This window comes from Mesocricetus auratus, unplaced genomic scaffold (genome assembly GCF_017639785.1).
Source record: "Mesocricetus auratus isolate SY011 unplaced genomic scaffold, BCM_Maur_2.0 Super-Scaffold_4256, whole genome shotgun sequence".
Lineage (NCBI taxonomy): Eukaryota > Metazoa > Chordata > Mammalia > Rodentia > Cricetidae > Mesocricetus > Mesocricetus auratus.
Window position 1 is genome coordinate 13,520,669 of NW_024429182.1, and position 24,948 is coordinate 13,545,616.

The 24,948-nt window shown below is 53.7% G+C and overlaps 1 protein-coding gene across 2 annotated transcripts; it reads left to right on the plus strand.

The window, feature by feature from the left end:
* The first annotated feature begins 1,584 nt into the window (after positions 1-1,584).
* LOC101827448 (inositol 1,4,5-trisphosphate receptor interacting protein) lies at positions 1,585-24,856 on the plus strand. Of its 2 annotated transcripts, none has more exons than XM_013123066.3 (2): positions 1,585-1,711; positions 21,294-24,856. In XM_013123066.3, the coding sequence occupies exon 2, from the start codon at positions 21,307-21,309 to the stop codon at positions 22,975-22,977; it is 1,671 nt and encodes a 556-aa protein (XP_012978520.1). In that variant the 5' UTR covers positions 1,585-1,711; positions 21,294-21,306; the 3' UTR covers positions 22,978-24,856. The 2 variants fall into 2 exon arrangements, with proteins under 2 accessions (XP_012978520.1, XP_040599144.1); XM_040743210.1 differs by lacking the exon at positions 1,585-1,711 and adding an exon at positions 2,761-5,775.
* The last annotated feature ends 92 nt before the right edge of the window (positions 24,857-24,948 follow it).

Here is a 24,948-nt window from a genome sequence, read left to right on the forward strand (position 1 = left end):
GAGAGAGAGAGAGGGAAAGAGAGAGAGAGAGAGAGAGACAGAGAGAGAGAGAGAGACAGAGAGACAGAGAGAGAGAGACCGGGTAGGAGTGAGGGTGTGTATGAGTGTGCATGTCAGGAATTCAGTGTGGCACATGAGTGAGTTACACGCTTGATAACATGAAAAGAGACCTGCTCATGAAGGACTTGTATGTCAAGCTAGGACGATGGACCTTTTGGTCCTGAGAACGACAGAAGAACATTAAAGGCAGCATTGGGGTGAAATCACCAGGTTCAAAAGGCAAAAAATATAATAAATGATCGTTATATTAATAAGTGTATGCAGCTTGCCAGAAAGTGCTGAAATAGACTTTGCCGGCAGATGACAATCCCAGAGTGCATTGGAGCACTAACCTTGACATTCCAAACATAACACTGAACCAGCCCAAGGACTGACTGCCTTCAGTGCAGGCCCCCACGTCCCAGACTCTTCCCCCACCTGTTCTGGGTGTCCTGTCCATCGAACCTGGAGACGGTTGGGAAACGCACTGCTCTTTTGATAATTCCCAAAGTTCCTCTCCCTTCCCTGGCCCCCAGCTCTGCAGCAAGGATCCCCCGCCTCAGGAAGGGTTCTGAGCAGAAGTCCTCTAAAGATTGAACATAAAAGTGCCCTGGGCCAAGGGACAGAGGGTCTATTTTTAGACCTTTTTCCTCAGCGTCTGTTTATCGTGCAGACGGCCTGTGCGTTCTAGAAGAGTGTTAAAAAGCCACCAGGCTGGATGGAGAAAGAAAGCAAGATGCTTTAAGACCAAAAGCCAGTGGTAAAGTCATAAGACACCCACTTCCCTCGCTTTCCCTGGGTGCTCCTGAAACGAATTAAAAATTTACTCCAGCCCTTTCCAACCACGCCCACACGGTGTGGGAATGTGCTGTTCACAAAGGAAGGGTTGGCGATAGACTGTTAAACTTTTGTCTAGAGTACGCTCTGCTACAACGCTCTGCACGGTCTCTTCCTGCTCTAAAAGCCATACTACATGTGACTTGACAATGGAAAGGAGAGCGCCCCCTACAGCATTCGGTCATCTTGTGCCTGGTTACTCCGGCGGAGACACCATGTGTTCATTAACCATAAAACGAACTGCTTAATCCAGGCCGGCCAGTGTCTTCTCGATTTATGTTTTCCTCGAGGGACATAAAATAGGTGGCCTCGGGAATCCCTCCGCTTGTAAAACGCGCCACAGAAATGCGGGTTGACTTGCAGTGACTTAACCCTTTGCAGTCTGCGGCCTAGACCGCCTTTTAAGGGCGTCCTTCCCGGTTCCCCCGACTGCCTTCCCTAGCCCTCTCCGGCCACCAGATCCTTCGCGCCAGGTCGCTGTCCAATTCCGCTGTCCTCTCTGGAGCATCGGGGAGACCAAGAGGAGGATCTCCGAGGCGGACCCACAGTCCCTCGGCGGCAACCGCGCAGTCGTCCTTAAGGACCTCCGACAGGAGCCAGCAGAGGCGGGTGTTTTGTTCTTATAAGGAGCAAAAAGTTTCCGTGACAACGCGGAAATGAGTAGCTCTGCTGCCCAGTAGCGCTGGGCGGGAGGAGTCCAGGAGGCCGGAGTCTCCGCGCTCTGGTCTCCCGCGTCCCAGGATCCCAGGATCCCGGCAAGCCTGCTGCTGTCCCGGGACCCCGGCGCGCGCGGAGCCAGGCCCACTCTGTCCCCCGGCGGCTGTCGCGACCGAACGTGAGTGCGGGGCTTAAATGTGAGGTTTTGCTGCTCCCCAAGCTCAGTGTGTGGGATGAAGGGTGCGCAGGGGACTGGGGACTCCGGCGTGTTGAGATCGTGGCCAGGAGCGCGGATTGCGAATACCGGGACCCTGGCCGGGACCGGCGCTAGGAACTCCTTTAATGCACGCATGCGAAGTGGGCATTGTCTGCCTCATCACTCTTCGCGGGTGATGCGCTGTGGTCTCTCGGCCCCGGCGCCCCGGAACCCCTCGAGTGTTCCAGCAATCTGGGAAGCTAGCAGCTTCTGCTCCCCCGGCCGCAGGCTTCGGAGCCCACAGCGGGGCCACGTGTTTGCACCTAGAGCTGGACCTTGCGTCTCCTAAACCGGGCTGGGTAGCCGAGCCTCAGTTCTGGAAGAAAGGAATGGGAGTGACGTTTGTTTCTGGTAGCTAGCCTTGACGCAAGGAGGTTGCTTCAAGCCGGATGAAGCCCCTGCCACTTCCTCTTTCGGGACTCCTAGTGGAGTAGACCCTCCGCTCTGCCAAACTTTCTCCTGGTCTCCAAATAGTCTCTGCCTTTGGTTCCCAGTCCCATCCTCGAAGTGTTCTCTGAGTTTCCCTCGTTCGGGCCGCCAGGTAAATGGACTTAGAAGCCCCTGGCCGGTTCTCCACACAAAATGAGAAAATACTGACAGAACGAGGGAGCACCTCGTTTAGCCTTTTACCCCACCGCCTAGAGTGAGAATGGTCACCCTTTCCAAACCAGAAAGGACCGGAAACTGGTACCATATCAATCAATGTTGGGTGGCTGTCGTCTTTCGGGTTTCTTCTCTTTACAATCGAGTTCTGCTTTGGAGAGGCTGCCGGCTAAAGCCAACACAGCTGCTGTGGTCGTTGGTCCAGGTCCGCAGTGAAAAGTGGCAGAGGCCGCTGTCATTCACCTCCGGGTGCCTGCCTGGCAGCCTGCTACGCCTAAGTGGCCCTGTTATTTGCTGATTCCCTGGGAATCGCTGCTGCTCCAGGCCATACTGCCTTCAGATTTTCCACTTGTGGGTAACTGTGGTTATACCCACTCTCTGGATGGGTCCCTGGGGAAGATGGAAAAACATTTGCTCACACACTGCCCTGTCAGTGAGTAATTTTCAGAGACGCAGCAGTTTTGGATTCTGGTTTTAAGGAGGTAAAGATCTGAACTTTTAACCTGATGCCATCACCCCAAGAGTTGTTAGCTCTCCGGACCATGGGCAAAACATAAAGGGTGTGTGGGTGAGCTTTTTAATCAGAGGGCAAGAAGGTGCGGCAGCTTCTGGCAGGTAATTACCCACTGTCTAGAAGAAGCCTGGTTTTATAGTTTTCCCTTTTTGGACCCTCTGGGGTTAGTGTACAAAGGGATCCTGTTTGATAAAAGCATGCATTGTCTCCATGGAGACAGTGGTATGCAACTGGTATTCCGCAGCCTACAAGAGCAAGGTTGAACCAGCGGAGTACACTAGTCAAAGCCACTGCTTGGAGGCACACCGCTGGCAAACCAGACCTTGTCCAGAGGAGAGGGGCGAAGACAATGTGGACAGTGGAGAAAGTGTATCTGATGGGGAAAAAGGATTACACCATGTGTGACCCAGGCATGGGAAGCATAGGGGCATGGCTGCGACTGTCAGGCATTCCAGGCATTGAAACTTGATAAAAAGAAAATGGCTTGCTCAGTCTGGCTTCAGATCCCCTGGTTAGGACAGAGATGGGCCTCAACAGAGCCCAGCCATCGGCCCTCGACAGGCAGTGTGCTGGCCGTCAGTGCGAGCAGAGGTTATGAAGGGAGCGGCGGCGCCTTCTGGTGCATGCCTCTGGGTTTCCATGTGTGGAGGTGAGAGGTACCTCCAGTAAGCATCTGAAGGTGGTAGCCTGTGAGGCTGTAGTAGAGCACTATACCAAGCCAGGGCCAGGTTTTTCAAAAATTGAAATGTCATTCATGCCTGATGTTGGGTCATCTTGGATGCCCTTATCCAGTCTTAAAGGAACGGTGAGGATTCGGAGAGCTGATGGTAACCCTCCAAAGCCACCACTGCCAACCCAGCCCTTTGTATGGGTTAGAGTACAGTCCTCATTCTTAGCAAGATGATGCTACATGGTGCCATTTAACACAAGGGTCTCATAGCTGAGCGCTGAGAGTCCTCCTCGCTCCCCCAGCCTGCTTCTCTCGAACAATATATTAACTGGACAATCATTGGCAGTAGCCAGTTATTACGAGTTTAACATGGGCTGGAGAGATGACTCAGAGGTTAAGAGCTGCTCTTCCAGAGGTCCTTGGTTCAATTCCACTGCTCCCACATGATGGCTCACAACTATCTGGTAAGTCCGGTTCCAGGGACCAGACACCCCTTTCTGGCATCCAAGGATGTCAGGCGTGCAAGCAGTGCACAGACAAACACACAAGCAAAACACCCATACATAAAATAAAAATAAAAAAAAAAAAAAGGAGATGGCGGACTCATCCAGCCCGGAAGGGAGGAAGGAAGGAGCCGAGCCCAGCCTGGATGGCCGATGCGAGGCTTGGCCAAGCATCAAATGGCCTTCTGATTACCCAGCCATGTGAGGTGGCAGATCCAGTTTGCACCCTGAAGTGACGGGGGTGAGTGAGTGCCCCCCAGGTGTGATGCAGAAGGAAGAAGTGACAGCTCCACAAAAGGCGGGGCTTCCCGAGAAGTGAGGGCGGGGAGAGAGGTCAAGCGTGCGGACTTGCTCCTCCAGACCCTCTGTGCCCTCTTCCTGCTGCCATCCAGCCCTATGTGTCCCAAGGCGTCCCTCCCAAAACCACGGAGGAAACTCTCGCACTCCTCTCTCGACTCCAGCCCAAGGATGGCTTAGCTGCTACACCACCTGTCTCGCACCTAATTAATTAATTAATTGGGGACAAGTGCAGACGGATTGCCTGTTTACCTGTGTGGCTCACATCACAGGCCTTGGCTCCTTACAGCTATGCCCACTAAGAAACCTACGTGTGCTGTAGAAGGCGCCTCCTGGCAGGATTTCACCCTTTATGTTTTCATAATGCAGCATGTTTTTTTTTTCATTGCATTTACTTATTTGTTTAGCGCTCTGTAAGCGCTAACCCTCAGTTACATGTATTTGCACGAGGCAAACATTATACAGTCTCAGGGTTTCGGGTCTGTGTGGTCTGCTACGAGCAAATCAGTAGGATATTCAGGTGGCCTGGGCGAGTCACTAGAAGCCAAGCACAGGAAAAAGAAACATGGTTGTTAGTTGGCACTAAGGCCCCGGGGAGTGGGAGAGTACAGGTGGCCTCTTAGAAACCCTGCTTGAGCCTGGAAGTGAGGCCTACCAAGGGCAGTGTCTGCTTTGACTGCCACAAGCCACCTGCCCCGCCCAGCTGGCCTCTGTCCCTGTTCTCTGTCTGGGACCACTCTGGGCTCATGATTAGTGAACCATGTCTCCAGGTCCTCCACAATCAAGACGTGGCCTGCGTGTGCTTTGGACTGCATAGGGCTGGGTTGAGTCCACTGTTCTATCATTGGTGTTCTCAATGGTTGGGCAGGTACCTTGTCTATTCCAAATCTTAGTGTCATCTGAAAAATCAGGATAAGCCATCACAGGGAAGAGGTGGGTAAAAACCACTTAGCACAGTGCCTGGCCCATGCCACAGCTTCCTCCCAAGTCCTATGAGGTCTTGTCCACTGGGATCTAGATTGTCCCACCCATCGGGGCAGAAGAAGAGATTCCTTGTCTCCCCAAGCTGAGGACAAAGCTGACCTTCTGGCCCAAGCCAGTTTCAAACTTGTCCTGCAGCAAGTGCCCAGACAGGAGAGCAGGGTGAGGCCTCTAGACAAAAAAAAGTCTCTTGAGAGACCCTCTTCAATGTTTTGGGTGGTTTAGGACCCCACAGAGACTATACCCCCGATGCCCATGTGCCCCACCCAGTGACATCACTGGAATGGAAGCACCTCAGATGGCATCACCGTTGCCCAGGCAACACCTCCACCTTACGGCAGACAGGAAGGACACAAACCACCCTCAACTGTAAGACACATGTTGCAAGACAGGGACCCAGAAGATATAGCTGCCACAGGTGTGTTTCTCAGAGGCTGTAGAGAGGGTGGGCCATGTGTTGGAGCTGAGTGTGTGCTCTGGACTGTTGAACTAGTTGGTGGGGGGGGGGTTCTTGAGGCCTCAGGTGTGTGTCCCAAGGGAAGGTGTATCGCCGACTGCTGTCCTCTCTTTCTTCTCTGAGCCAGACTGACTCCATACAGGAGCTTCTGCTCCCACAGCTCGAATGTCCAAGGAGGGGTGTGGGATACTGGTGCAGGGACAAACAGTATCAGGAAAGTGGCTTTCCTGTGTGTCCTCACCCCGTGTCCTTACTACAAGGGTTCTTCACTGATTAAGCAAATATGACAAGCATGACACTGTCAGGGACTCAGTAGTCTCAGGGAGTTTTATAACCCAAGGCAGGGAAGGCAAAGAATGTGTGGAAGCTGCCCTCCAAGAGGTAGGCAGCTACTTATCTATCACCCAGCTCTCGAAGGCCCTGCGGGATTCTTCAAGCGCTAAATTAATCCTGCAGAGTCCCTTTATCTTCAGGAGCTTGTACTGGTATTTTGGAGATACTTGGTAGTTTGGGAGCGGCAGTAGAGAGGACAGCCATGGTACCCAGGGACACACTGAAGACAGCGCTGTGAGCTGGGCTGAACTCCTGGCAATTCTGACTCTCTTAATTGCTGGCCTGTGGCTTCAGCCTTGACTTCTAAGGTGACGCCTGCTGCTGTCCTTCAGACAGAATTCCTGAGCAAGGGCTGTCACGAGCAAACGCTACCAGTGAAAGATGCAGGCACAAGAGAACTGCCCTCCCGGAGAGGAGTGGAAAACCAGATGACATGTCAGGTCTGCTCTACAAAGCTTCAGAACCCAAGGCCTTTCAACTTCAAAGGGCCTGAGTCAAGTCTGAGTGGCGCAACTAGACGTGACTTCAGGTGCTTCTCTGGTGTCCAGGCCCCAAGTTTTATATGAATGTAGCCAATTTTCACTTCAGTGAAGATTAAAGTATTCTTGGTTGGGTAGACAATTTGCAAGCTCATGCTTCCACTTGGAAAACTGGTCCCCTCCCCCAACAACAACAACAAAACAAAACAAAACAAAAAAACACGTCTCAAGACCATTTGTTCCTACAAACAGAAAGATCTTCATAGAGAACAGCAGCCTCATGCACTGGACATCTGCTCCCAGCAAAGCTTGCCTGTGACCCTTTGCATACATTGTCTCTCTTGCTCTCAGCAGCCTCTCAAGGTGCACACATTCCCGTGATCTAGATCAAGGAACAAGCTCAGACTTGCCCAGTGTCCCTGAGACACGATTCCAACTTAGATCTCCTATCTCCCAGGTGTTTCTTCCCGCCACCTCAGGCATTTCTGCCTGGACTCCACAGCCCAAAGACTAAGAAAATAGCATACAGAACCCCACAGCTTGAGTATCAAAAGTGAGAAGCTGCCAGGTAGATCACCAGTTCCGGGCCTAAGCCACCAATCCCTCTCCACTCTGTGATATTAGCAGAACGGGACTGTCCTCTTGTCCACGTAACATGTAGTAAGATGCTCACATGGGAGTCCCAGGGGAAACACAGAGTCCGTGCTCACCAAGTGACTCACTTCCCATGACTGAGCACTCAAGGTTTACCCAGGAAGAGAACAAAGCTGTCCTCAGCTGACACTATGGATGCCCAAAGTGGGTGCAGAGAGTGCCCCACCAGCAGCATCCAACCTGGAGGGATGCTGTCAACATCTTGGTCCTGCCTGTCGGGAAGGCCATGAGCTCATAGCACAGTTCCCACGGAGCCTGTTTCAATAGCCCTCTTCTGTAGAGGAGACTGGGGAGTCACCTGATGTTCATGAATGCGTCTTTTGTTTGCTGAGACTTGGTTCTGAATCTCTGAGGAGGCAGGAGAGCACCCTGGGCTGGAAGGGAGGAAGCAGGGGATGCCCAGGCCCCATCCCTACGTCCTGTTCCCCAATACCCTTGAGTTTACCCATCACTGTTTCTTCCGTATGTTTTACCCCAACACATACAACCCCTGTCCCCTGAGAGGAGGCTTGCCCAGGTCACACGGCCTCTTGTGAGTCTGTACAGTGTCTCAGTGTCCATATATAAAAGGAGAGTTCAGAGGCACATGCGTGTCTCATGTCCTGCAGATATGGCATGAGCAGCAGTTTCATGAGCTACTTTCAAGCCACCTTTGGTGTGTTGGGTGAGTGACCTTCCTCCTCTGTGCCTCAGTTTCCTTGTCTGGATATGAGTGCCTGCCTGAGAGGTTTAACCTGTACACAAAAAGTACACCGACAGAGCTAAGCATCAAACACTGTGTATCGGCTACGATGGCCCAAATGTGCGTCATCCCCAGACGCTTGTCCAGCTCTCCAGAAAGGACACTTGCTCGCTTTGCCTTACCACATTTTTTATCGAACCCTAATCCCCCATTTCTCTTCTGTTTCTACAAGTCTCTCTTGAAAGAAGTAAGGAAGCACAGTTCTTATAAAGCTTTCTGCAGGCCTCATACATGGTTCTTTCTTTGTGAACACTGGCCTGAAGTTCAGGCTTGTCAAGACCAAGAAGAACTAGAGTTGCTCCAGGGTTACATCTTCAAGGAGCTGGAGTCGCATTTGTTGGCGCTTGGCACACATGACTGTTAGCTTGGCTTTTCTGAGGGCAGGGTCTCTCCCAGAAAGACTGTCTAGATGTGAATTCAACCAGGGCTCCACACGCCACTCTAGGAACTTCCTGTGTCTGCTCCTGGGAATAAGACTCCATTCATTCCCTTATTCATACATTTCTTCAGCAAGAAATCCTAGCAGAGCTGCCCTCATGCTGCTCAGAAACTCTTTGGCACTGCTGGCCCACTGGAATGGAGGTGGGGGGGGAGGCAGCTGCTGTTGAGCCTCCTAGACCACCAGACATTCTCTTCTTCTGTGGCCTTTAGAAGATGATAAGGAGGTAGAGGAGATAAGTTAGTGTCCACAGGGTTCTGAGGAACCTGCAGGGATGTCATTCAGTGTCTTCTTCCCAAAGAAACAGTGCAAACCCAACGACAATGTCATTTCCAAAGCGCAGCACTGAACATGATGTCGTAATGCCTCACCAGTGGGGTGCAGTGCCTCACCAGGGGGCTGTAAGCTGTGGGGTGGCACACGGCAGAGCCAGAGCTCAACCCGTCCTTCTGATCACACAGTCTGACCCCTTTATGGTACTCCAAGCTTCTCCAAACTCAAAACTCTTCCTAGCCGAAAAGCCTTGGACTGTTTCTGGGTGGCCTTGGGGTGGGGGAGGGGCAGAAGTTTGTGCAAGGGAACTTATAGGTGCTGATGGATGGGCCATGGTCCTGTGTTCATCTGGACATGTACGACATGCCAGGCACAGCCTGGGTACAACGTGTGTTGTTCCACACGGCCGCTTGGTCCCTGTGACTGGAAATAGAGTGGTGGTGGTGGTGGTAGGTTGTCATTGCTGTTGTGGTCCGGGGAAAACTCACAAGAAATGTTACTGTGCCATCGCAGATAATTCAGGGAGTGACTTCCGTGGCTGTACAAAGCTGGACAGTTCAGGCCCTCTGTGTCCCAGAGAGACAGCGTTAGCCGTGACCAACAGGTGTGGGAAGGCAGACAGGCAGCCATTCTGTTGTTCAGCCTGAATCCCAGCACGGAAACCTGAGGTTCAGCACAGGCAGAAGCTGACCACAGCTCTTAGCTTTTTACAGCTGGCTTGGCCTCTCTCCTCTCTGTTCCCCTTTAAGAAGATGAAAGCCTTTTGAGATCTTTGCAGGCACAGACTCTCTCTGTCTCTCCCTTCCTCCCTCCTTCCCTCCCTCTCTCCCCCACCTCTGAGAGAGAGAGAGAGAGACAGAGAGAGAGAGAGAGAGAGAGAGAGAGAGACAGAGAGAGAGACAGAGAGAGAGACAGAGAGAGAGAGTGTGTGTACATGAGAGCTTCCTTTCTCTCCACCCCTCTCTAGACTCTCCTCCAGTTGGGGCTAGACACTACTTTCAGGTACTTCCTGAGGCTAAGGAGGATGAGCTAGGGAAGCCTATAGTAGGGGAGCTGGCCTTTCTTCTGCTGCAGAGATGGGTGGGGGTGGGGGCATCCTCCTCTATGTTTTAGGCGCAGGAGAATTCAGACAGGCTGTCTTCTGAGCTGACTTTGTTCCCAGGCAAGGATCAAAAAGAAAGTGGCCGCTGGGCACTGACAGCTCCTTCAATTCCACCACCCCCAGCGTCTTTGGAAGGGGCGGGTGGGAGGTGGGGCAGCGGGGAGGGAGGGGCCTGGGAGGGCTTTGGTTTTCCTTTGTGTTTATTCCTTGGTTCTGCTCAAGCCTTCTTTCTCTTTGTCTGAGTCCAGCAGCTGACTCTGCTGTGCTGGGGGATCCGGCTTCCCCCACCCCGCAGCCTGCTCTGCCTGCTCCACCAAGGAGGGAACCTTGGAAGGCTCTGTGTGTGCAGAGCTCAAGGTGGAGAGACAGGAAGCGTACAAGGGGCAGCCCTGGTATGCCCTGTCCAGAGGGAAGTGTGTGAGTGTGTGTGTGTGTGTGTGTGTGTGTGTGTGTGTGTGTGTGTGTGTGTGCGCGCGCGCGCATGTGTGATTCTACTCTAGGGAGGACTAGCCTGAGCCACCAACCCTGTACAAGTCTGGGAAGTGGTTAACAGAATCACAGTGCCTGTTTCAGTTTTATAAATTTGTATGGGAACCCTGGGGGCGGGTGGGGGGTGTGGGCGGGGAGGGGAGGGGGAGGGTTCTAGAGAGGTTCTTCTGGCCAGCGCAGTACAATCTAGGAAACTTGTGGAGAGAACAGTTAGTGAGAGAGGATAGTCAACAGTTTGTGGAGGTTTGCCTCAGAATGTGGTGTGCCCAGCGTAGGCTGTGAGTCCCTGACACTGTGAGCATGTCGGTGTCAGGTACTCTAGGGACCGTGAATGCAGAGAAGACACCCCTCTCCCGGCCCTGGAGAAGCCTGCACTTAAGAGATGCAGCTGTGCACAGAAGGTGTGGGCCTGGAGCTTTAGCAGTTGAATGGCCTCAGGCTGTTCAACTCTGGTGCCTTGGGCTCCCTGTGAGGCGAGGTTGCTGGCATGCTCTTCCAGGGCAGCATCGTGGGATGTAACACTAAGGACAGAGGCCCAGGGAGCCCGCTTTGGGTGTGCCTGACAAGTATCACCCTATGTAGACGAGGCACACCTATGAGATGCCTCGTCTACAAAGAGACCAAACACTTGCCCACGTTCAGAGCCTTAGTGAACATGGCTAACTCCCTCCCCTTGCTCTTTGCTTCCAATTACGAGGGAATTATCTGGAGTTGGAGGAACCTGCAAGGCTCCTTGAGATGCTTTTGGGGAGGAGTTTGCAAAGAAAACAATTGGGTAGAGTTTTAGCTTAGGGAAACGGGGCGCAGAGTAGGGTGGGGTGGGCCTGGCAGGAAGTGTTCAGAGGAGGGTCTGCAGTGGCAAGGCAAGGGTGGAGACAGGGGCCCCTGAGTCTGGCTGTGGCCAGGCTCCGAACTCTTGCTGCCTGGGAAGAAGACTTCACTGATGTGGGGGAGAGTTTCAGGACTGGAGAAGCAGGCAGCAGGAACACAGAATGCCAGGACCTCACCCCAAAAGTCTATCTCATTGTCATTGGTGAGAAACAAAGGCCAGAGCAGAGCCAAGCAGATGTCCCCTGATTGACAACGGCATCTCCCATTTAGATCTGGAGGTTTAGTCTCCCAGTGCTTTTTCCTCTGTCCTGTCCTTTCTGCCTCTCCAAAGGACGTGGGGCCCACTTAGATCCAGGATCTCATCTCAAACTCCTTCATCTAAACACAACTACGATGTCCCTTCATCCAAATAAGGTCACTTTGGGGTCTGGGTATTAGTCTAGAGTCACACCGTCTTGAAGGCTGCCATTCAGTCCACACAGTGACTGCTGGATTCCAGGAGCCCTAAAGGGAATAAGAGAGGAAAGGGGATGTGGCCAGGGCTCAGGGCTGCAGACCTTCCTCCTGCCCCTATCCCTACCCCATCCTTTGTCTGTCTGTTCCCAAGACATCACAATATCTGTGATGCCCTGTGGGCCAGGTCCTCTGCTGCTGGAGAGCCAGGATGACGTCCGGACAGAGGGACACCTTGTCCTTCCTGGGAGATTGATGGTTTCCCTGACACGGTTAGTGGGGGATGCACCAGCTAGTGGGAATGCAGAGCAGGAAGGATGTAACCCTCCCACTGGGCCCAGAGTCCAGGCCCCTGTCCTTCCTGTCCCTTGACTGCCCTGGCCACTCTCATGACCCCAGTCCAGACAAGAGAACTGGCATCCTGGTAACTTCCTTGAAACCCCTTCCTCTTCCAAGAATGCTTTTGGTACTATGACCTGGTACCTCCTTTGGGTCCAGCCAGCGTCCCCAAGTACCTCATCTAAGGGACCACCTCCCCACGCAGTGGGCACTTCCCACTGGCTCACCGGTGTCCTGCTCAGTCCTCCTGGGTCTCCACTGACTTGGGTAGAGGGTTTCTCTGGTCTTTGAGAACCACAGACCTTTAGCACTGTTTCCTCTGTGGGAAGGAGGGCAAACGTGTCTGGTATCTGTGTAAAGCCCCCAGCGCACAGGCCTGGCACACGCTCATCCCTAAAGGCTGACATGATGATTCTTTCCAGGCTGGTGCTTGGCTCACTAGGAGATACTGGAACAGTCAGGACTGGGTTGGGGGCAGGTGTTAGGTTTAGGCTGAGGAAGTAATTACCAAGTGATGCCAAGTAGTTGCTGAGGGGGCTGGAGGAAGGAGCCCAGAGAAATGCATCCCAGGGAAGTGAGGCAGACAGCAGCAGAGAAGAGGCCCAGGGCTAGCAGGAAAGGGGCTGCAGACAGAGTACACAGGCCCTGATGGACCTCTGAAATGTGAGTGGACTCAGGTGGCATTAACAGAATATTTTGAAATAGTAGCCAGTCATTTAAAAGGAAGGATTCTGATAAATATCCAAATGGTTGGCTTCTTGTAGGGAGGAAAGGAGGTCTTGCCATTCCAGGTTCACAGAATATGCACTGTGGTGGCCACCGCCTGCAGGTAAAGCAAGTGACCAGTGCCCCCGCTGCTCGGCCCTCCACAGCAGCCTAGCTTATTTCTCGCCGGTGTCCTGACCTATCTCCCTCTTCTCCCCGGCAACTGCGGCTTCACCACCACTGTTGCAGGGAGAACAACTCGGCAAAGAAAACAGAAAGAACTGAGCGGGAGGAAGACAGTAGCTGAGGCCAGGGCTTCAAGGATTTTGGGTAAAGGAGGTGGGTGGGGCAGACCACACCCTTTCTGCCTACTTTCTCAATTGTTCTTCTTCCTTCCTCTTTCTTTACTTCCTCTTTGTCTGCCCTACCTCTCGTATGAGGACCAGGAGCCTGCCATGGGCCAGCCCCCAACAGAGATGCCCTCCTTGTCCCCCTATAGATACAGGAGAAGAGTGGTCCAGCCAGAGATGCCCTCCTTGTCCCCCTATAGATACAGGGGAAGAGTGGTCCAGCCAGAGATGCCCTCCTTGTCCCCCTATAGATACAGGAGAAGAGTGGTCCAGCCAGAGATGCCCTCCTTGTGCCCTGTAGATACAGGAGAAGAGTGGTCCAGCCAGAGATGCCCTCCTTGTCTCCCTATAGATACAGGTGAAGAGTGGTCCAGCCAGAGATGCCCTCCTTGTCTCCCTATAGATACAGGTGAAGAGTGGTCCAGCCAGAGATGCCCTCCTTGTCTCCCTATAGATACAGGTGAAGAGTGGTCCAGCCAGAGATGCCTTCCTTGTGCCCTGTAGATACAGGAGAAGAGTGGTCCAGCCAGAGATGCCCTCCTTGTCCCCCTATAGATACAGGAGAAGAGTGGTCCAGCCAGAGATGCCCTCCTTGTGCCCTGTAGATACAGGAGAAGAGTGGTCCAGCCAGAGATGCCCTCCTTGTGTCCTGTAGATACAGGGGAAGAGTGGTCCAGCCAGAGATGCCCTCCTTGTGTCCTGTAGATACAGGTGAAGAGTGGTCCAGCCAGAGATGCCTTCCTTGTGCCCTGTAGATACAGGAGAAGAGTGGTCCAGCCAGAGATGCCCTCCTTGTGTCCTGTAGATACAGGGGAAGAGTGGTCCAGCCAGAGATGCTGCAGTAGTACCTTGTGTCTCCTGGTCCTTACTTGGACAAGGGTCAGCTCTGTCAGGCCTTTCTTCCCCCAACGCGCCCCCCCCCCCGTTCTAAAAGGGCAGTGGACGCTGTCATAGCAGACAATGCACACTGAGCTGAGGAGACCAAGCCCTGGTGCTGAGTCCTGAGTTAGCCAACAATGGGGTTGGTGGAGACAGGTGACCGCCATATCTGTGTCTTCCCGGGCATCTCCCAGCACATGCTAAGTCCGCTGCCACTGACGAGCTTGGGGCTGTGTTGTGTCTAGTCGGTGCAGGGTGCGTGGGGAACTGCAAAAGGACACTTGGTTTGCTCTGCTGGACCTGTGGGTGACAAAGCAGAACAAGTGAATGAACTGGCATAGCAAAGGGCGGGGCAGGCGGGGCAGGGCGGGGCGGTGGTGGAGCTTACAGTGGTACTCAAATGGGGGGAGGCCCGCTTGCTCCCAGGGAAAGCTTGTCTCACACGAGGGCTCCACTCCTAAAGAAAGTGCGAGGTTGGAGATGGGACTTAGGGCTGGAATACAGGAGGGAGTCTCCACAGGGCTCAAGCCGCCCAGGCTGGGCTTCCCAACTCCCAAACCAAGCCGAAGGCCAAAAGGAGCTATCAGCTGAGCCTTCATGATGTGGCCCTGATTCTCCAGGGCCTGAGAGACAGTCACCTTAGGTGGCCATGGACCTACTCACTCAGTTTCCCCTCAACCCCCTGAGGGACGGAGACAAAGCAGAGGGAAAGCAGCAGGCTCGGCTGGGGTGAAGCTCACCACTGACAGTCACACAGTGGACCACACAGTCAGTCACACCGTCAGTCACACAGCAGGTCACACTGCAGACCACACAGTCAGTCACACTGCAGACCACACAGTCAGTCACACAGTCAGTCACACTGCAGATCACACAGTCAGTCCACTGCAGACCACACAGTCAGTCACACTGCAGACCACACCGTCAGTCACACAGTCAGTCACACTGCAGGTCACACAGTCAGTCACACTGCAGACCACACAGTCAGTCCACTGCAGACCACACAGTCAGTCACACTGCAGACCACACAGTCAGTCCACTGCAGACCACACAGTCAGTCACACTGCAGACCACACAGTCAGTCACACTGCAGACCACACAGTCAGTCACACTGCAGACCACACAGTCAGCCCACTGCAGACCACACAGTCAGTCACACAGTCAGTCACACTGCAGACCACACCGTCAGTCACACAGTCAGTCACACTGCAGGTCACACAGTCAGTCCACTGCAGACCACATAGTCAGTCTGGCACCGTAGGTAGCGTGTCCAAAGGGCCTGGTTTTGCGCCTGGCACGGGGTAGCTCATTGCAGGGCACTTAACATCCGGCCAGACATGAAGTAGCTCTCAATAATGAAGTCATCTTTCACTATGTTTCTGCACAGAAATCCCTGCCAGATGTCACCTGGCAGGGCCCAAGGAGGATGCCCATTCTGCCTCAGCCCTCTACACCACCCTCCAGGTCCAGCCTAGCTCCTCTTTAGGCCTCAGTTTGCAAGTCCATAAATTGGGGCTTAGATTAGTACAATTCTAAATTCTGACTTTCTCAGTATTGGCTTTATTTGTCCGACATAGCTAGACCTCATTAGCTGGAACTGGAAACCCAAACAGAAGGCTGGCACACAGTAGGGTCAGCACAAACAGGATAGTCTGGGGGAGGTCTCCTTTCTTGAAGGGGTTAGGACTTAGAAAGTGGGGAGAAAACACACCATCACCCCAAGTGCACACACACACACAGACAGACAGACACACAGACAGAGACAGAGAGTGTGTGTGTCTGCCATCATCACCTCCTTTTTTCCATTTCAATAAGGAAGCCATCAGATGTTCCTCTTGCCTCTGCCTCTCCAGGACTGCTATTGTAATTAATTAGCAGAGCTAATTACATCTGACAGGCTGGGCCAGGCAGAGGCCCTGGGCAAGCTCCAGAGTCCAGCTGTGACACTGCGGGAGCCCCACTTTCCTTCTCCCCAGACGGTACTTGACTTAGGAACCAGGCTTGAGGATGGGTGGTCCTCAGACTTGAGCATTGGGGGGCCCAAGAACCACCAGGAGAGTTCGCCAGAACACTGGTGGTAGGCGCCAGCCTGGCATTTCTGATCAGCCGGCAGAAGGTGGCCGGGAAAATGCATCTATCTAGCAGGTTCCCAAGTGGGGCTGCTGCTCGCTGCTGGGAGCCTTGGAGACTGAGAAATGGTCTGAGGAGCTTCAGGGGCTAAGATTAGACTCAACCATCCAACCCTGGTTGGTAGCAGGCTAGGGTGGGGCAGAAGGAGACAGGCCTGTTGCAGAATTTTCTGGAAGGAGGGAAGGGGGTGAATAGGGAGCCAGAGACCTGACCCCCCCACACACACCAATGGGTGGGGACGGAGGGACCCTCGAAGGACAGGAATAAAGCTCTGTGTGTGTTTCCATGTGCCCAGTGGGGTGCCATGGCTGTCTGACTCCCCATGTGGACGATAAGGCTTTTCTGTCAGGGATGGTGCTGCAGTCATCACTGAGGCGCCTGAAGCCTCCAACTTTCTCCTGGCACTCAGGTGCTTTGCCACAGCAACAGCAACCTTGGGAAAGCCTGGGCTTTGCGGGCAGGCAGCGGGAGAGCCTGGGCCATGCAGGCAGAGCGCTGGAATGCCAGGGGGCTCTGGCCTCTCTAGCCATGTGTCTAGATATCCCTTTGAGCTTTCATTAACCCATCTGTGAAACAGGGATCATAGCCACCTCTTGGAAGGCCATGATGGCCACTGTGGACTGTGCCAAGCACATCCTAATGAGGGCTTGTCAGACAGGAGCTATGGTCAATAAACCACTAGTGGTGTTTGTTCACCAAAGCCATTGTGGGCAATGCTGTGGGGGTACAGGAACAAGGCACCCCGTTAATTAGCCATCTCATGCTTCTCCTCTAGGGTCTTGGGCTTCTGGCCAGCCTACAGGAAGAGCCTGGCAGAATACCTGTCCTGACTACCACATTCACCCAGACATCTCGGGTGGCCGTCTTTACCCAGCCTCTGTACCCCAAGACCTGGCTCTTTGCCAGGCTAAATTTAGCTGTATGAGCCGCCCTCCCTGTGGGTGAGGCTGGGGTGGAGAGGAATTCAGCAGGCTTCCTGTCTGCTTCCTGGCAAGCAGGCGAAAGCTCACCAAATGGCCCAGGTTTATCCCCAAAGCCAAGGCTGCCAACAGATGTCACAAACCACAGGTGTGAGACAGTCTCAAAGCTGAGAGCTCTTGGGACCAGCAGAAACAGATGTCCTTGAAATGGGGGAAAGGTACCCTTTGGGGAAGCATGTGTAGGAATGTGTGTGTGTGCACACGCATGTGTTCCTGGTTTACAAGAACTTTACATCAGAACACAAAATCCTCCCCCACTCCTGCCCAGGGCCTTCAGGACACTGGTCCCTGTTAACTGGCTTGGGAACCAGAAGAGCAGAGGCTTCAATCCCAATCTGGGTGCTAAGCAGGGAGTGGCTGCAAGCCATTCAGTATCTTGGCCTGGCCCTCCTGCCCCACCCCTGGGACTCTGCTTACAGCCTCCACAGAGGTTAGCAAGGGACAAAATGACAAATGGGTTAAGATCCCTGGGAAGGGGATGATGGGTGAGTGAGGTGAGCCAGCAGGACCTCCCCACTCGCAGGAAGGTCTGGGCTCTGAAGGATCCTCCCTATTTGCTGAAGGGCAGGGTGGACCGAGCACTGTGCCAAGGAGCAGCAGTAGCAGCGGAGTGTTTTCTGCCTCCAAAGCACTTTCCAGCGTGCATTCCTCCACACCCCAAGACTTGGGCAGGGCTGGTGTGCTTGGCGGCGAGAAAACAGCCTGTGGAGGCGGAGGGGACGAAGCTGTCACGTGTGGGATGCCTGGGCAGAGCACCCACGTGCACTCCACTCCAGCACCCTGGTAAAGGAGGGCCGGTTCTGACCTCCTCACAGACGAGGATGAGAGAGCCCTAGGGAGAAGAGTGATCCACCTGAGAATGCTCCACTGGAGTTCAAGGCCAGGTCTGCGGGGCTTCTCCGCAGCAGGGCGCCTTATGTTTGCTGTGCTGGTTGCTGGGGCTTTTAGCAAGGTTTGTAACCCCCACAGGTGCTGGCTGTGTCCTCCCTGGCAGGCAGGGGGCAGCTGTGTACTCCCACCCAATCGCAGGTCCTCTTTGATAAGAGCCCCCACTCAGTGGCCAGGGTTGCACTACAGCTCTGGGGGGCATTACCTTAGTCAGGCTTGACAACAGCAGGGCATCTCTCTTCCCATGACAGATGCAGAGGGAGGGTCAGAAAAGTCGAGTAATTTGCCCAAGGTGCCTGTGCTTTTCCTAACTTAGTCTGTCTCCTCCAAGAGCACTTAACTCCTTGGTTTTGAGCTCTTAACAAGGGGGCATCCTCCAGCCGGCACAAGGCCTTGCTCTACTTAAGAGGATTTTCCAGGCTGGGGCTTAGTGTTGGTCACACACACACACACACACACACACACACACACACACACACACACACACACACACACCCATTGGTGGCATGTTCTCCCTCCCCCATTGATGTGGAAACTGACTCCCTCCCAGGATGGAGTTGCCATGGGTACAGCTGTGCCGAAAGGCTGCTGCCTGTGTTACAGGGGCCTTGAAGGACCTTGGGACCTCCTATAGTCACATCACTAGCTGGCTGCTGTCTGGTGTCACGCTGCTGGCACTCCATTTAAAGCTCATTAACCACGCCCATCAAGCAGCCTCACAGCTCTGCCTTGGGCCACCTGGTGGATCATCCTTTGCAGTTTCTGTGCTGTGGAAACCGTGGCCACTCAGTTTTTTGCTGTTAACCAGCCCCTCCACTCCACCCCCAGCTCACAAATGGGAGGCTGGCTGGCTGCCCTTGACTTTTCCCCCACCCTCCGTCTTCCAGCCTGACCTCCTGAACTTTCTCCCGCCCCTGGCTTCCTGCTCTGTAGAAACCTGTGAGCTCAGCCTGAACTTGTCTCCTCTTGGGATTCCCTGGAGCTAACCTCCACACCCCAACCTCTGGATCTTGCTGACTGCTGCAGCTGTGTCTGGGGTGGAGCTGTCTGAGCTACCTTTGAAGAGCAGCTTCCCCTGGCCAGCAGCCAACAGAGGCTGTGGGTGTACATCTTCCCCTTGCTAGGGAACCCTCACCTGCTGGTGAACCCCTCTTCCCAGGTACCATGGGGTAAAAATTTCCTCATGCAAATTCAAGGTCAGGGGACTCAAGCCAAAGTGCCTGGAAATTTCCTGCCAGCCAGTGTTGGCTTAACCCCAGGAGGGTTCTTCTGTTTGTTGTCCAACAACAATCTCAAGATCGTCACTCTCTTTGCTGAGGTCACTGGAAGGAAAGGGACAGGGCAGGCATGGAAAGGGTAGATGGTTAATTCCCAAGGTTCCTGCTGGGAAAGGAGAGGGTGCGTTGAAATGGTAATGCTGAGGTATCCCTTATCCTAGACACACACACACATACACACACACACAGAGAGACAGAGAGAGAGAGAGAGACGCCTAAAGTCTTTCCCTCTGCTCACCATGCATATAGCTATAGCTTCTGCAATTTGAGATTCAACAACAAAACTCACAAGAATCTCTTTTCCTTCATCACAGTTTTAGACAGGAGACCTTGGAATATGATCTTGTTTGTTGTTTCTTGTTTCTTGAGAATGCCTGTCTTTTCACATAAAAGATACCCTTTTCTGTTTCTCATCCGAATATTCAAATCGCCGGTATAAAGTTAAATAAGGGTTGCTTGACCATAACTCTGTGGCATCATGGCAGCCCGTCTGATGGCCAAGGCGGCTCACCAGTCACTAACGGGTGGGTAGTGTATGCTGGGGGGCTGTTTGGGACAGATGTATGACTCATGTTCCAGGCAAGAAGGAGCAGAGCAGCATGACCTCAACACATCGCTCAGAATGTAGCTTCAAAGTTACATTCTCTAAGCAGCTGAGTTTCTTTTTTATGGGAATGGTGTTTTATCTGCATGTCTGTCCATACCACAGGCGTGTAGTGCTCAAGGAGACCAGAAGAGGGCGTCAGATCCCCTGGACCTGGAGACAGGTGGTTATACACTGTATGATACAGATTCGAGGAGCAAACACTGGTTCTCTGTACGAGCAGCAAGTGTGTGTACTCACCTGCTAAACACTCTCTTTTTGGGGGGGTGGGCCTCACTGTCTAGCCTAAGCTAACCTTGAATCTCATGGCAGTCCTGACTCCGTCTCCTAAGTGTGTCAACCCCAAACCCAGCTTGATTCTGGGTTTCTGACAAGATTTCAGGTGATACTTCACCACTGCTCTGTGTATCATAGTTTCCATTGCAAACATTGCAAGAAGTTAGCCCTTCTCCAAAAAGTTACTTAAGGTCTAAAAATCCACTTGTCCTGGAGAAACTGTTAAGAGGTTAGATTCAGCTGGGTGTTGGTGGTGCATGCCTTTAATCCCAGCACTCGGGAGGCAGAGGCAGGCGGATCTCTGTGAGTTCGAGGCCAGGCTGGACCGACAGCCTCCAAAACAATCAGAGAAACCCTGTCTCGTAAAAAAAAAAAAAAAAAAAGAGGTTAGATTCAAGTTCAGGTGCTTTGATAAGAGAAACAAGGGGCATCAATTCCATGACCCTGTGGGGGATACGATTACCTTCTTCTCTTCAACCAAGACACCTAGGCTCAGAGAGGTGAGTTAGCATGCCCGGCATCACGGTGACTCTGACATGGTTAGCTTTAGAACCTGCTGCTCTTAGCCACCAGGTATTAGTGTCCTGCAGGAAAACACAGTCACTAACCAAAATCCAGTGGAGACAGAAGTCAGTGTTTGAAGACTAAAGAACAGCTCACACTGGGCTTAAAGAGAAGGGACTTCCTCATTGACTCACCTGCCTGCAAACCCAGAAGAGACGATTTCACACGCAGCTGAGTCCAGGGTGTGTTTCCTCTGTGCTGGTGGCAGGTTCCCCGTGTGGGTGGCTGAAGAGCAGTCCGCCCTGTAGAAGTAAGCCTGTTCTCAGACAACCCTAGCAACAAGGAAAGCCTTACTTCCCACTGGCTTGGATTATTCACTTATTCACCACGGAACCAATCCCTGTGAGTGTAGCTGTGGCTGTACTGAATAGTCTAGTTGTCTTGGGTCTGGCGTCTGTGCTCACCCCTGGATTTGAGATGTGGGTTTATATCTACCCCAACCAAAGAGCCATGAGGAGAGAAGGTTGACCCTCAGGTCAAGAGCGCCCTGGCTCCATCAAGAGAATTGTTCTGTGGCATGTAGAAAAGCCTAAGGCTGGGCTGGAGCGTGGGAGATGGTGACAGGAGACCTCTGGGGGTTGAGTGTGAGGACCGTCACTAGCTCTTGGGGGCAGAGGCTGGCACAAGGGTCCAGGGGGAAGTGTCCTAGAAGGAAGCATAGGTGTGACCAGCAGTGTCTTTCTCTGTTTTAGGAGCACCACAGCCATGGCCATGGGGCTTTTCCGAGTTTGCCTGGTGGTGGTGACGGCCATCGTCAACCACCCACTGCTGTTCCCTCGGGAGAACGCCACGGTCCCCGAGAATGAGGAGGAGATCATCCGCAAGATGCAGGAGCACCAGGAGAAGCTGCGGCTGGAGCACCTGCGCCTGGAAGAGGAGGTGTCGCGGCTGGTGGCCGAGAAGGAGGCCCTGCAGCAGGCAGAAGAAGAGGGCCAGCAGCAGCCGGAGGCTCACACCGCCTGGGACCTCTGGAGCACTCTCTGCATGATCCTCTTCCTGATCATCGAGATATGGCGGCAGGACCACCAGGACGGGCCCTTTCCAGAGTGCCTGGGTGGAGACGAGGATGAGCTGTCTGGACTGGGGGGTACCCCACTGCGGGGCCTTCCCCTGCCCAAGAAAGCCACCCTGGACCACTTCTACGAGCACTGTATCCGGAGTGCCACGGGTGACGCCACCCGTACCCGGGAGTTTGTGGAAGGCTTCGTGGATGACCTGCTGGAGGCTCTGAGGAGTGTCTGCAACCGAGACACTGACATGGAGACGGAGGACTTCATTGGCGTGGGTAGCATGTATGAAAACTGGCACGTGGAGAGGCCACTGCTGTGTCACCTGTTTGTGCCCTTCATACCCCCGGAGCCCTACAGCTTCCACCCAGAGCTCTGGTGCTCCAAACTTTCGATGCCCCTGAATTATCAGGGCTACGGGCAGATCAAGGTGACCCCGGCTGGTGGGGACCCTCTGGGCTGTATCTGTGGCAAGACTAAGCTTGGAGAGGACATGCTGTGTCTCCTCCATGGCAAGAGTGGCGGGGGACAGCCTGGCGCTGGTGGGAGGGATGAGATGGAGGACTTGCTGTGCTCCAAAGAGTCCTCATATCTAGATGCTATGCAGGTCATGAAGTGGTTCCAGGTGGCCCTCACCAAAGCCTGGCACCGCATCGCCCACAAATACGAGTTTGACCTTGCCTTTGGCCAGCTAGACACCCCAGGGTCTCTCAGAATCAAGTTCCGCTCAGGCAAGTTCATGCCCTTCATCGTGACACCTGTGATCCAGTGTAAGGACTCAGACCTATACTTTGTCCCACAACTCCCCAAGGAGCCCTGCAGGGGCACTCCAGCCTCCAGCACCGACTGGCTCCTGTCCTTTGCTGTCTATGAGCTACAGTTCCTCCGCATGACTGCGAAGGCTCTGCCGGAGGGCGCCTGCCACCTCAGCTGTTTGCAGATTGCCTCCTTCTTGCTCTCCAAGCAGAGCCGCCTGACAGGCCCCAGTGGGCTGAGCAACTACCACCTGAAGACCGCCCTGCTGCACCTCCTGCTGTCCCGGCGGGCTGCTGACTGGAGGGCCAACCAGCTGGATGTGCGTCTGCAGGAGCTCTTCTGCTTCCTGGAGAGGAGCCTCCTGGAGAAGAAGCTCCTTCACTTCTTTGTGGGCAACCGGAAGGTGCCTGAGGCGCTGGGACTCCCAGAGGTCGTGCGGAGAGCTGAACCTATAAACCTCTTCCGGCCCTTCGTCCTGCAGAGGACTCTTTACCACAGCACGGTGAACTCGTTCTATGAAATGCTTAAGAATGCCCCGACGCTCATTAGCGAATACTCCCTCCATGTCCCTTCGGACCGTGCCAGCCCACCACCAAAAGCTATCGCCTTGTAGAGCGTGAGATTCTAGGTCCGGGGGAGAGCATCCCGTGTGCCTACCTAACTGGTGCAGGAAAACGCAGCAGGCCTGGAGGGGCGCTGAGGTTCAGCTTGCTGGGAAGCCAGGTCCTGCAGAGTGAAGGAAACAGAATTGCAACTGGACACGGGTCTGCCTTTCTGCCGCAGGGGCTTTGTTGGTGAAACCGTTGTTTGGGTTTGGGCACCGATCCTTTGTAGCTTAGATCACTATGAATGACCAAGACAGTGATGGGACAGTCCTGGGTACCGAGTTAGAGAGAAAGCAAGCGCTGATGTGAATGAAATCCTGTTTTTGGACCACAGTCTATCCTGTGCCTCGTATCAATAGAGAGGATCTACTAGGATATTGCCTGGGATCGGATTAAGACTCAACACTCTATTCCAGCAACTCCTGGCAGCTGAATCATGAATGGGGAGAGATGTGGGAATTCACAGCCTTTGAACCACATCGTGCACAACAATAGAGGTCCCACAGGAGGTCCCCATTTTTTAATACTATTTGGCAAAAAGAACCTGGCAGCGGTCCAGGTGGCTATGTCTCCATTACACAGAAATGGGTACTTGGTGGTGGAGAGTCTAAAACTGGCTAGTTTTTCAGCCACACATCTTACTCAGGTGCACACCCTCTCCCTGTCCCTTGTACCAGGTCCTGACCACCGTGGGTACCATTTACCACATTGGGTGCTGGCTCGGAAGCCCCTCCCATCCCCATAGCCGCTCTCACTGAGCAGCAGTGTAGGGGCACAGACACTGGTGTCTGGCTTGCACTTTGGCCCACTTTGGAGAATGTTACAGGACTGTGGCGAAGGGTTATGATAGCCCTAAGCTGTCCTCGGGGTCCTGGTCTTAGGGAGGGTGGGTTTATAAGCCAGAGGCGCTATAGAAACCCAGCTCCCAGTCCACAGGCCCAAAGCATCTGCCAGTTCCTAACTCCAAGAGGGCTTCGCCCGCAGTACATAGCCAGGCTTCTCTGCTCAGGCCTTGCTGACCTCACGGGTGACCCAGACTGAAAGAGCATGGACTCACTGGGGATCTATGTGGCCACTGCAGACTCAGCCTGGGAACTGGAAGGAGAGTCGTGGGCCCCCAGACAAGCCTCAGAGCCCGAGGCTGGAGCTGGACTCCTGTCCAGGCCCGTGTCAGGATCCAGCGGCCTCTCCTCCACTTGAACGTGATGGACTGTGTGAGTCAGTCTCCACATCTCCTTAGTAACTTGGACAGTGGACCAAAGAAGAAGCGCAGATGAAGAACAAGGCGGCAACCACTAGGCCTCCGGAAGCGGAGACAGCAAAGCCTTGCAGGCATCACAGCCAGGCTTCCTGTGGCTCCACGCATACCTCACCCGGCCTCGGAGAGCTCCAGGAGACCGACCATTTAGGCACCAAGCTACTGCCCACAGGGTAACCAGAGACCATAGGATGCCTGACTGTAAGCAGGAGTTAGACTGAGCGTGTGTGGTCCGCCCCTTCACAACTTCAAAGTGGCCATCTAGGGCCCTATAAACAGCCTACTCAAAGTGTGGCTCTGTCTGCGCCCCGAGCCTCCTTGACGGATAGGTACCTCCCAGAGTCGGGGCAGATGTCATCTGTGCCTTGTCCGGGTCCGTTCGTATCCCGCTGTGTTTCAAAGAGCCCAGCAACCGAGAACGAGCCTCCAGAGGCCAAGACCACGCCTGACCGTCTCAGCTTCCTTTCACTTCTGGGAGAAAGGTCACAGGATGAAGGCGGCTGGCTTCTCGCTTGCCGGGGCACTTGGCGGGAACAGGAGCCTGTGTTGTACCAGGTCTGCTTCTGAAGCGGCAGGCTCTTGGGGTCTCGCGCCGCCTTATTTATATTAAAGGGAGAATTAAATTCTCATAAGCAGTGTAGAGTCTGTGTTTACTTCAGGAAGTCTTTTAAAGCAGAGTTGGGGGTGAGGACAGATTTCCTATTGGCCAGCAAAGCTCTTG